At 36.0% G+C, this 12,414-nt stretch overlaps 1 protein-coding gene across 1 annotated transcript in view; it reads right to left on the reverse strand.

Moving 5' to 3' along the window:
* DNAH7 (dynein axonemal heavy chain 7) overlaps positions 1-12,414 on the reverse strand; it is a 242,092-nt gene that overhangs the window by 184,541 nt on the left and 45,137 nt on the right. Inside the window, exons 10-13 of the mRNA XM_055089198.1 lie at positions 7,153-7,336; positions 6,326-6,505; positions 1,643-1,915; positions 702-829 (exon numbers count right to left, since the gene is read on the reverse strand). Of these exons, the coding sequence (XP_054945173.1) occupies positions 702-829; positions 1,643-1,915; positions 6,326-6,505; positions 7,153-7,336 (765 nt within the window). The remainder of the gene's footprint in view (positions 1-701; positions 830-1,642; positions 1,916-6,325; positions 6,506-7,152; positions 7,337-12,414) is intronic.

Here is a 12,414-nt window from a genome sequence, read left to right on the forward strand (position 1 = left end):
TAGGTAAATGAAGCTCCCTCCAGGCTTCTTTCAGGCTAAAAGAAATATCTTTTTAATGCTTTTTCTCTAACACTATAATTATAAAAAATTCTGATTATTTGGCGGTTTTATTCCATGTAATTGATAGCAGGAAAGAGGTTTCTGGAGCCACACTATCACCAGTGCTAGAAAACTAACTACACATCTTGTCTTAAACAGGTATTCTGCTTCACACATCAGCATTCTGTAAGTTTACTTAACATGAGTCAGTTTTCCTAAAAATCTCCAGATTGGACAACAAATGAGTTTGTAGTTAAGGTAATGTGTTACCACGGCCTTGAAGGGTAATTACAGTAAAAGGATGTTCCAAATTTGAGATCCTTGACAACTATTGTGTGTATCCACTGTGAAAACTCACTTTGTGGATTGATTACACAAACTTAAAAATCTGAAGTTAGCTAATGTCCATCTGACTTGTACAAAAGAAATGTAAACACATTTTAACACCACCCTAATTCAGACAACTGGGAAGGCACATTCATGGTGAAAAAATACTAAAAATCACAAAATAACACTTAGAGCCAAGTTGAAATAAGTTTGGCTTTATCTTTTCTTTTCTATCATTTACGACACTGCTCTAATCCATTACTTTAGTTGAGTGACAGTTGATTCCATTTAATTCCTCCACCCCCCAAAATAAAAAAATAATTTTAAATAAATACCTTGTATTTACTTCCTGATGGTCTCTGAACATTTTAGCTATAAGTTTTCCACAAATAATATCTGCTCGCTTCACCAAAGCTCTGATTAATTCCTCACAGTGCATTTCAAACATTCCTAAACGAAGAGTCTGCAATGTGAGGTATTAAAAGTTTAATAAACATGAAATGACATAAATGATTCCCACAATTTTGCCTTTTTCCATAATATCGATTTGTGTGTGTGTGATCTAATACAACTGAGGTGTTTTTTTTTTAATATGATGCAGGCAGGGTTTTGCAAATACTCTTTTATATTTTAGCACTATCTTCTGGGTGAAACTCCTTGAACAGTGTATCTTGGAAGCCAATTCTATTTCAGGACAATAATTGATATAAAAACTTTGGAGAATTGAGTTATTGCTACATAGATAGTGTGGGATTTAAATGTTATACTTGCTCTGTACATAAAAGTAATGCGTGGTCATGGGAGTAATTTTGGAAAATATAAAAATGAACAAAAGAAGAAAATGTTTAATTACCAGTCTCCTACTAAACAGAAGTAACCACATTTTGGTATAGTTACCACATTTTCCAAAGGATTTGTAAACACCAAAGCAAAAAAAGATTAGTTATTTATTTATATTTATATTTATTATAAATATAAATTTATTTATATTTATTTTAACTTGGCTAAAAAAATTAGCCAAGTTAAAATAAATTACTTAAAAGTCAGGCTTATAGGGTAGACCTTCAGCTCTATGAGCGTAAGAACTATGTGTTTTGTCTACCTCTGCATAGCCAGGGCTTACCACAATGCTTGGCACATAAAAAGGCCCAACAAACAGTTTTCTGTTGATGATAATGGTCTAATTCTTTCACTGTATGGTCTAGAAATACATCCTAATAAAACTGGGAAAAGATCACTAGGTACAAAGAACGGTTGTACAAAATGGGTCATTTACCTTCCTAGATGTGTACTGTATATCCTCTATGAGTTGTTGGTATCTGTGAATTTCTTGTATTATTTTCTCATAATTATGATTTTCTGCAAGGAAAGCATCAGCATCTTGCTCAGCTTTTTTGGTAATTAAAAAATCATACTTGTCATAGAGTCTGAGGTGCTCATTCGGTGCCACGCTCTCACACATAACCACCTCCTTAATCTTTTCTTTGTGAGTTTCAACAACTTCCTTCAGAATTATCGGCTTCAAGGTTGCTGGTTTAGACTTACTTTCCTAAACAAAGGAATAAAAACAATATGAGTTATTTAAAATACTTTAAATTAAGGTAACCATATCATTCAGCTTTGTAAAAATGCCCATCTTACCATATTGTCTTTTGTTTTTATTCACAAGGTCCCTTGGATTTTCAAACCTATGTCTGTAGAGAGTCTAATCACAGCAGTATTTTAAATATCTAGGTTTCTATGTTTTGTTTTTCTTAAAGGCTACCTAGGAGTGTTTTGTTTTTCTGTATGGAGGAAAGAGCAGTCACTTGAGAACATACACAAAATAAGAGTTGGAATATCAAAACAGCAAAATCCATGTTTTATTTGTACAATTGTATATGGTAGCTTAAAAGGTAGCACTTGCATCGTACATTATTTTAAAAAAATAAGTCAGCTCAATGTCATATGATCACAGTCACAGTCCTTCTTCACCTTGAGGAGTAATGTATGTAGAACAAAGAAGGACTGCTTACTCATTCACTGACCTCTGAGCTTTCAGAGGTCAGTGTGAACGACAACTAGAACAGACTAAAATCCCTAGTTGCAAAATTTGCATTCTGCTACCACCATTAGAATAATGTGGGCAAGAATGTATCAGACAACAACTTTAAATACGCAAACAAATCTCAACAAGTTGTCTCCTTCTCTTTTTGAATAAGAGGACAAGTAAACGTGCATATACGGTTTATTATCTTGAACCAAGTTACACTTAAAAAATATATATGCTCTCTACCTGTTGTCCAGAAAAATGGATTTTTAATTGTAACAAATAAAAATCATTACCAGTAGTGAATATTCTACAGCTTTCAAATTGAGAATATGAAAGGATTCCTTAGAGAACTGGGTAATTTGTTCAGGTATCCAGGATGCATTTGTCTGCTATGCCCCCTAGTGGACATTTCGGAAATCACACTTTATCAGAACTAGATGCTTCATGACTACATTAGTGAATCCCACCATCACCACTACCTCACCCCCGCAGGGCACAGCAGATGCTTGGTGTCATCTTTTTTGAAAAAGAACTTTAGGATAAAGCAAAATATACTATGTACTGCAATGTGAAATTGTTGGATCTAATGTGAAGCTCATTAATATTCAAGTACCCTCTGTATCACTTGTTTCCAAACTTGAGGGATTGCCAGAATCATCTAGGGATATTTTACCAGTACACCTACTTCTGAGTACAGACTGTCATTGTAAATCTACATCTCTAGGTGCAGGGAATGGGGGTGGCGGGGACCCCTGGATTTGTATTTTTAGAAGTCACCACATGGGGCTTCCCTGGTGGCGCAGTGGTTGAGGGGACAGGGGTTCGTGCCCCGGTCCGGGAAGACCCCACATGCCGCGGAGCGGCTGGGCCCGTGACCCATGGACGCTGAGCCTGCGCGTCCGGAGCCTGTGCTCCGCAATGGGAGAGGCCACAACAGTGAGAGGCCCGCATACCACAAAAAAAAAAAAAAAAAAAAATCACCACATGATGCTGATACATAGGGTTTTAGAATCATTACCCCACGTATAATGCCCCAGGTAAGACCTATCTCTCAAAATTTGATACCAGAAAAAATACCTGAGCAGTCTAAAACTTGTTATATTTTCCTCTTTACTGTAGAAACCAGGAAGCTTAGAGCCATATTTTATAAGCATAAAATCATAGCAACTGTCTTCATTCAGATGATTATAATACTTTTTTCCACTTTGAACTTTATCCAGTAACTCTTATTAACTTGTTATATCTGTCTGTTTCATAAGCTACATCTAGTCATTCTTGAGGAAGGCAGGGTATGAACAGAATACAAAAGGATGCAATAGGTGAACTGGAATTAAACAAAAAAACAAAGTAAACAGTAAGTTTCTTGAGAGACTTCTATTTATGGTAATATGAGGAATAGATACCCTGTTTGAGAACAACAACCTAGTTCAAAACACATAAATATGCTGGGGAAAATGCCAAATATAACTTTTATAATGCATGGTTAAGGCAGTAAAATAATAAGGAAAGTCTAAGGGGCCAAACATGAGAGAATACATGAATCGGGAGGTAACTATATGCGGACGTGAGCAGCTGCCCTGGGGACTCTGCTGATCCCTGGTGGCCTAAGCTTTGCTTTAATGAGTCTCCAGCAGGATGGGCACATGTGTGGGGCTGGGTGGCATGGGTGAGAGAATGGCTGTCAGGAAACAAAGCCTCATGCCTGAGTAAGGTGGAAAGTCAACTGATACCCCTACATAAAGCCAGGAACAATGAAAAGTGACACAACCTCACAATGAGGGTTCTGAGGACACAAAACTTCAGAATGCTGCAAGCTGACAGAACCTTTAAATGAGGGGGCAAGAAAGGAAAATGTCTTGTTTTGGTCTTGTTTTTCAGTGGAGAAGAGAAAGGATGGTTGTCTTAAGAATTTGGAACCACAAGCCTGTTCTCTTACACATTTGGGTAAACACTCACAGTTTACCCAGTGTCGTCCACAAAATCCTCAGGCAAGAAATTTGTTTAAAAGGGTCCTGGGGGCTTCCCTGGCAGCACAGTGGTTAAGAATCTGCCTGTCAATGCAGGGGACACGGGTTCGAGCCCTGGTTCGGGAAGATCCCACATGCTGCGGAGCAACTAAGCTTGTGCGCCACAACTACTGAGCCTGCACTCTAGAGCCCACGAGCTACAACTACTGAGCCTGCGAGCCACAACTACTGAAGCCTGCGTGCCTAGAGCCCGTGCTCCGCAACAAGAGAAGCCACTGCAATGAGAAACCCACTCACCGCAACGAAGAGTAGCCCCCGCTCACCGCAACTAAAGAAAGCCTGAGCAGCAACAAAGACCCAACGCAGCCAAATAAATAAATAAATAAATAAAAATAAAGTTCCCTTAAAAAAAAAAAATCATTAAAAAAAAAAAGGGTCCGGGTTTGCAGGGGCCTCCAGAGCACATGTCAAGAGAATATATGCAAAATCCAGAGGAACCAACCCAAATCAAGGCCTCAAAGACTTCCCTGCATAAAGTTTTTATGTGTATAAGCCCATAATAATAAAGAAAAAACACCCACAGAAATAAACCACCAGAAGCAGAGTCAGATCAACAGAGAAGAGTAATGAATACATGACTAAGTACAAGAGACTATCAAAAATGACCAGGCCTAGTTGAAAAAAAGAAAAGTTAATGGATTCTGAGAACATAAACATAAAATGATAAAAAAATTAGAAGCTCTATGAAGAAGATAATATTCTCAAAATGAATAATGTCACAATCACAGTGTTAAGTAAAATAAAACAAGTCATGAACCATTTATAAGATGACTCCATCTATACAAAGACATAGAAAAACTAAAGAGAAATTGTTTACAGATATACAGAATGTAGTAAGTTTATGTTTAAGAATTCAGAATAATAACTACAAAATGCCCAATGGTCACTGCAGCACTGTTTACAATAGCCAGAACATGGAAGCAACCTAAATGTCCACCGATAGAGGAATGGATAAAGAAGATGTGGCACATATATACAATGGAATATTACTCAGCCATAAAAAAGAGCAAAATAATGCCATTTGCAGCTACATGGATGGACCTAGAGATTGTCATACTGAGTAAAGTCAGACAGAGAAAGACAGGTGTCATATGATATCGCTTATGTGTGGTATCTAAAAAAATGGTACAAATGAACCAATCTACAAAATAGAAATAGAGTCACAGATGCAGAAAACAAACTTATGGTTACGAAGGGGGAAGGGAAGGGCAATAAACTGGGATATTGAGATTGACATATACACACTACTATACATAAAATAGGTAACTAATAACAAACTACTGTATAGCACAGGGAACTCCACTCAATACTCTGTAATGACCTATACGGGAATAGAATCTAAAAAAGCGTGGATATATGTATATGTATAACTGATTCACTTTGCTGTACAGCGGAAATTAACACAACATTGTAAATCAACTATACTCCAATAAAAATTAATTTAAAAAATAACTACTAAGTGCCAGATAGTGATTCCTTTGCTAGAAGGTAGAAGGATAGGGATATGAACAGGGAAGACCAATTGGGAGGTAGAGATTAAAGGTAATAGTCATTGTTTAAGCTAGATTGAAGGTATGAAGGTGTCAACTCATGTCAACAGCATGGTGTGAATGCTACGGCAAATGCTCATTGATGGCTTCAAACCAGATCACAACTTTAATTCTTCCCCCTCAGAAAGTTTTCAGCTGAGTTCAATAGAAGACTGGTCTAAGAAACCAGTATTTAAGAGAAGCTAATGGGAAAATAGTATGTTTTTAAAGCAAAAAATTGCCTTATAAGCCAATGTTACTAGCCCATTTGTATTCTGTAAAGCAGAGGATACCTGTCTATACTAAAAGAAGTTATCTGAAGCAAATACCATCATGCAAATTGAAGCAATCAGAATATCCTTATTACTTACCGACTTGGAATACAATTTTGCCTCAACTCTTGGCACGAAACTGACAGCCTTAATCATGACATCATAAACATTTAGAAGGATGTCTATATAGTCACTGAAATCAGGTTCAAACTTAATGGTGTCATTATCAAGAATCAGCCTCATGACAAAACCTGGATGTTCCAAAGCTCTAACAGAATCCTGCAACAAAGAAGTTATATATATAATAAAGTATACATATATATATATGCATATGAATTGTGATAGACTAAGGAGTGCACTGGTCCCAATTAGGATACGTGAGAACTCACCCTTCCTCTTATGTCCTAGACAGTTAAGCCAAAGAGGAACTGTACTAAAAAGGGCAAGAGCCATTCCCAGCTAGACTTGTTGGTATCTAGTATCCACTAAGCCTACAGATCAACTGTAGGGTCAAGATTCCAGAAAAAGGAAGATGTGCACAGCAGTGGAGCTCTAGAATCATGAAAGAAGGAGCCCAAGAGGAGAACATTCAAATTCCCAGACTCCACTCACCCTGTAACAGGACCTTCTTCCAGAAAGAAAAGAGTTCTTTGGAGAAATCTTCCCCAGCCCTCATGACCCAAATTTCCCAATTATGAGAATTTTGACTTATTTCCACTAACCTCACCAATGTGATGATAATAATATATCCTACATATGCAGGTTGACATTAAGTCATTTTTTTAAAAAACACATAAGTGTAATAGGTCTAAAGATACACTTTCTGCTCTTCCACTGGTAAAGGTTATTTTATAATTATCCACTCTGAAAGAATTGAAAATAAATAAATTGGTAAATGAATATTGGTGTCACTGAACCTTACTTACGGGGGGTTGTGCAATTAAGTCCGTGAAATCTTGCATGGAAACCAAAGCGAGGTCCTGCAGCTGTAAAGTCATAAGTGTAGCAGCACAGTTGAAAAAGGATTCCAACTTGGCACTGCTGTCACCAGTTGGCAATAGCTTTTTTTTATTACCTTGGTAATAAATATTCTGCACTTCTGGAAACCACCTTGAAAGAACAAAAGACCTTTAAAAGTTAATATTTTCAGTGAATTACTCCTCTTACATTAAGCATTAACAGTAACTTCTGAACATCTAAAGGTCTTTATAGAGAGGTATATTGCCAAGTCACATTATCCACTCTCTGAAATGTAAGCGCTAGCATATTTCACTCCTCCTGGGAAAAGAAATTTTAATCATAGCCAATGGAAAATGGCTCAACGACATGATGCTGTGATAAAAAGGTAAATCGAACTCCTGGAACCATGATTCCTGCACTTTTTGAATAATATGACAATTAACTTTATTGGATATTACAAGATACTCCTCCCCAGTCTCTGAAATTGCTCTTCAGGGAATGGATTTGTCAGTTTAAAGCTAAAATGTGAATAACATTAAATCAAGGGAGGGCTTATTTGGCTCAGCCCACTTGGTAATTTATGCTATTCTATCTATTTCACAATGATAGTTGAAAACAGGACACAAAACAACAAAATCAAGTACATTATTTTTTTATCCTCCTTCATGAGAAATCCTGAAAGAGTGACCGATTTAAAACAAGTTTCAAATGTATATGTATCCTTGTAATAAAAGGAAAACAGTGAAATTAATATACAGATACATTATGATGATAACAAGTGAAGTTGTCAGTTTACAAAACCACTGTCCAACACTAAAATTAAGGAATATTTGTACCTCTTTCAAAAGAGATAATAAATTTTTAAAAACAAGGAGTCAATATAAGTTCAGGAGTTGCCTGAATGCTCCAAGAGAGATCAAAGTTTTAAATGTATGTATTCATCACTTTAACAAATACGTGTTTATTGCCTACTCTGTGCTAGGGACAGTGTCATGGGAGATATGAAAAGATATGACATGATCCCTTCTCTCTCATAATAATGAAGGCAATGTGTCATGGCAGAAAAACAGCTTTGAAATCAAAGAATAGAGACATAATTTTCTATTTAAGTAATAGAGAAGGGTTCTATAGTGAAGATGGCAATTTTCACTGAAGAACAGATAAAAATGAAATGAGGAAGACCCTGAGAAAAGGATCTGAAGTAGAATATACTAAGAAAAATAGGTGGGAGAGGTAGGGCTAATATATCTGATCATTTCACTGTCTATAATGGAGCTAATACACCAGAAAATAGGAAAAAATAAGTGGGGGGAAGTCTGTGAGGACTTCTGAAGAACTTGGGAGCTAAACACAAGAACCTGGGACAGGCTCACGCTCTGTGAATACACCGCAGATCCTCCTGCAGTGGGGTATCACTGTTGAAGCAATAGGTAAAAGGACAAAGGAAGACAAGTAGCAAATACTAAGTAGAGAAGGGCAATGCCCTCTCTACTTAGAATGCCTTCTCTACTAAGTAGAGAAGATTAATGAAGGGGATTGAGAAATCTCCAATAGTTCAGGCAAGAGATGGAGTAAGTCCAGGGCTGTAAGACTGGAAAAAGGACAAAGAACAGAAAATACATTGAAAAAAATTATTCATTCAATCACTGTCTCAAAAATACTTACAGGGTTTCCTATTACGTACAAAACATTTGAGGTACTAAATATTATTCAGTCCTCAAAGTACTTATAGGTATGAGTGGAGGGGAAAATGCACACACATAAATATATATTATAAAAGGAAAAAGTAATAAGAGAACAAAGTGTCAGAGGCATTCAGAAGGAAGAGATCACTTTTGATGAGGTAACAGTAAAGACTTCATGGAAGAAGGGTCATTTGGTCTGGACACTGAAAGACACAGAGGGGCTTCTCCAGGAATGAGCTGCATTATGTGCTGTAAATAGCGTGAGGCATAATTTTTTTTATTGAGGTGTAACTGATATAACATTATATTAGTTTCAGGTGTACGACATGACGACTGAATATCTGTATGCATTGCAAAATGATCACAATAAGCCTAGTTAACACTGGTCACCATAATTAAAATTTTGTTCTTCTTGGGATGAGAACTTTTCAGATCTACTCTCCTAGAAACTTTTAAATACACAACACAGTATTGTTAACTGTAGTCACCATGCTGTGTACTACATCTCCATGGGTTATTTATATTATAACTGTAAACTTGTACCTTTTAACCTTCTTCAACCATTTCATCCACCCCTTACTCCCTTCCTTTAGCAACCACCAATCTGCCCTCTGCATCTATAAGCCTGGTTTTTTGTTGTTGTTGTTTTAGGTTTCTCATACAAGTGAGACCATATGGTACTTGTCTTTCTCTGTCTGACATATTTCACTTAGCATAATATCTCCACAGCCCATCCATGCTGTTGCAACATCTTCTTTATCCATTCATCAACCGATGAACATTTAGGTTGCTTCCATGTCTTGGCTATTGTAAATAATGCTCCAATGAACATGGAGGTGCACATATCTTTTCAAATTAGTGTTTTCCTTTTCTTCAAGTGAACACCCAGAAGTGGATTTGCTGGACCATACGGTAGTTCTACTTTTAAAGTTTTTAGGAACTTCCATACTGTTTTCCACAGTGGCTGCACCAATTTACATTTTCAGCAACAGTGCACGAGAGTTCACTTTTCCCCACCTCCTCACCAACACTTGTTACTTCTTGTCTTTTTGATAATAGTCATTCTAACAAGTGTGAAGTGATGTCTCACTGTGGTTTTGATTTGCATTCCCCTGATAATTAGTGATGTTGGGCATCTTTTCAGGTACCTGTTATTTATCTGTATGTCTTCTTTGGAAAAATGTCTATTCAGATCTTCTGACCATTTTTAATCTAATTGTTTTTTGCTATTACATTGTATGAGTTCTTTATATATTTTGGATATTAACTACCCATTAGATGCATATTAGTTGCAAACATTTTCTCCCATTCAGTAGCCTGCCTTTATATTTTGCTGATGGTTGCTTTTGCTGTGTAAAGTTTTTATAAATATGTGTATAAAACATAAAATTTTGCTAATAGTATCCAAGAGGTTCTTATTCTGTTTTAATCCCCTTAACCTCTGATTAAATCTGATACAATTATGTCTGCAAAGATGACAATGCTAAGAGTCACAGAGTTTAAGTGGGGAGCAACTGAGCAACTTTCAAATTTTCCTAGAATTCCCATCTCACAGATGGAAACAAACAAGGAGTAACTAATTTAAAAACCAACAATTGGTTAAAAAGGAGAACAAAGAGTCTACAGATTTACCAATTGGATAGATATTTAACAATGGTAAGGTATGGCTATAGGCTAATCTTAGAAGCCATGCCGTTTTTAATTTAACATGACTATTTCTACAGGCATGGCCCAAGGTGAAAGTTTTTTCAGAACTGAGAAAAGATAGAAAGATAGAAGATAGAAAAGATAGGTTAGGTCCAGGTTGCAGAAGACCTTAAAAGGCAGGTTAAGAATTGTGGATTTATTTTGTCAACAAATGGAAGGTACACTGAACTAGGGGATGTTTTAAGATTCACCTGGCTGTGGTTTGTAGGCTATATGGGAAGATAAAAGGGCCCGCCAAGGGTAGTAGCAGTGGGAATTGACAGAAAGGAGTACACATGGAAGATGCTTCTGAGAGAGGACCAAGAATACTTGGTGTCCATAAAAGAAGTCTCAGTAAATATAAAATGATGAAAATCTTACAAAATTAGAAAATCAGTAACAGAAGGACACTGTGGAAATTCACAAATATGCAGAAATTAAACAACATAGTCCTAAACAGGCAATGAGTTAAAAACAAAAAAACACAAGGGAAATTAGAAAATAATTTGAGATAAATGAAAATGAAAACACCATATATCAAAATTCATGGGATACAGAAGAGTAGTGGTCAGACTTTAGACCTGTAAACACATTAAAATATATTTAAAAGATCTTAATCCAATAGTCTAAACTTTACTAGAAGTCAGAAAAAGAGAGAATACTAAATTCAAAACAAGGAGAAGGAAGAAATAGAGATCTGAGTGGAAACAAACAAAATAAAGAATAGAAAAATAGAGAAAATCAGCAAAGCCAAAAGCTGGTTCCTTGATAAGATCAGCAAAATTGACAAACCTATAGCTAGACTGACCAAGAAAAAAAGAGAGAAGACTCAAATTGTTAAAATTAGAAATGAAAAAAAGGAGACATTAATATTGACCTTATAGAAATAAAGGGAACATAATAAACCACTCTATGCCAACAAATTAGATAACCTAGCAAATTCCTAGAAAGACACAACCTACCAAAACTGACTCAAGAAGAAACAGAAAACATGAATAGACTTATTACAAGTAAATACATAAATTATCAAAAAAATTCTAAGAAAATTAAAAGGCCAGGATCTAGGAATAGGTGGCTTCACTGGTGAGTTGTACACCAAATGTTTAAAGAAGAATTAACGCCTATCCTTCACAAAGCCTTCCAAAAAGAAAAAGAGAAAGGAATACTTCGTAACTAATTCCATGAGGACAGTATTATCATAATACCAAAACAAGACAACAATATCACAAGAAGAAGAAAACTACAGATCAATACCCTTGATAAATATAGACACAAAAATCCTCAACCAAATACAAACTGAATTTAGCAGCATATAAAAAGGATTATACTCCGTGACCAAGTGGAATGCAAGGTTGCCTCAATATATTAAACCAATGGTAATATACCATATTAGCACAGTAACAGAAAAAACTAATTATCATCTCAATAGATGCAGGAAAAGCCATGTGGCAACTCTACATTATTTCATAATAAAAACAATTAAGAAACTAAAAAGTAAAGGGAAATTCCTCAACCTGATAAAGGGCACCAACACCGCTAACTTAATGTCAGAGGAAGACTGAAAGCCTTTCCTCTGACATCCGGAAGAAAATAAGGATGTCCATTCTTGCCACTTCCATTCAACATTGCATTGGAGGTTCTAACCAGAGCAATTAGGCAAGGAAAAGAAAAGAAAAAAAAACACATGCAGGTAGGAAATGAAGAATTAGAACAAGTTCTATTTACAGATGACACAATCTTACATAGAATACACACGTACACAAAAACTATTTGAGCCAATAAACAAGTTTAGTAAGGTTGCAGGATATAAAATCAATATACAAAAAATACTTAGACTTCATCAAAATTAAAAATATT

This window comes from Physeter macrocephalus, chromosome 2 (genome assembly GCF_002837175.3).
Source record: "Physeter macrocephalus isolate SW-GA chromosome 2, ASM283717v5, whole genome shotgun sequence".
Classification (NCBI taxonomy): Eukaryota; Metazoa; Chordata; class Mammalia; order Artiodactyla; family Physeteridae; genus Physeter; species Physeter macrocephalus.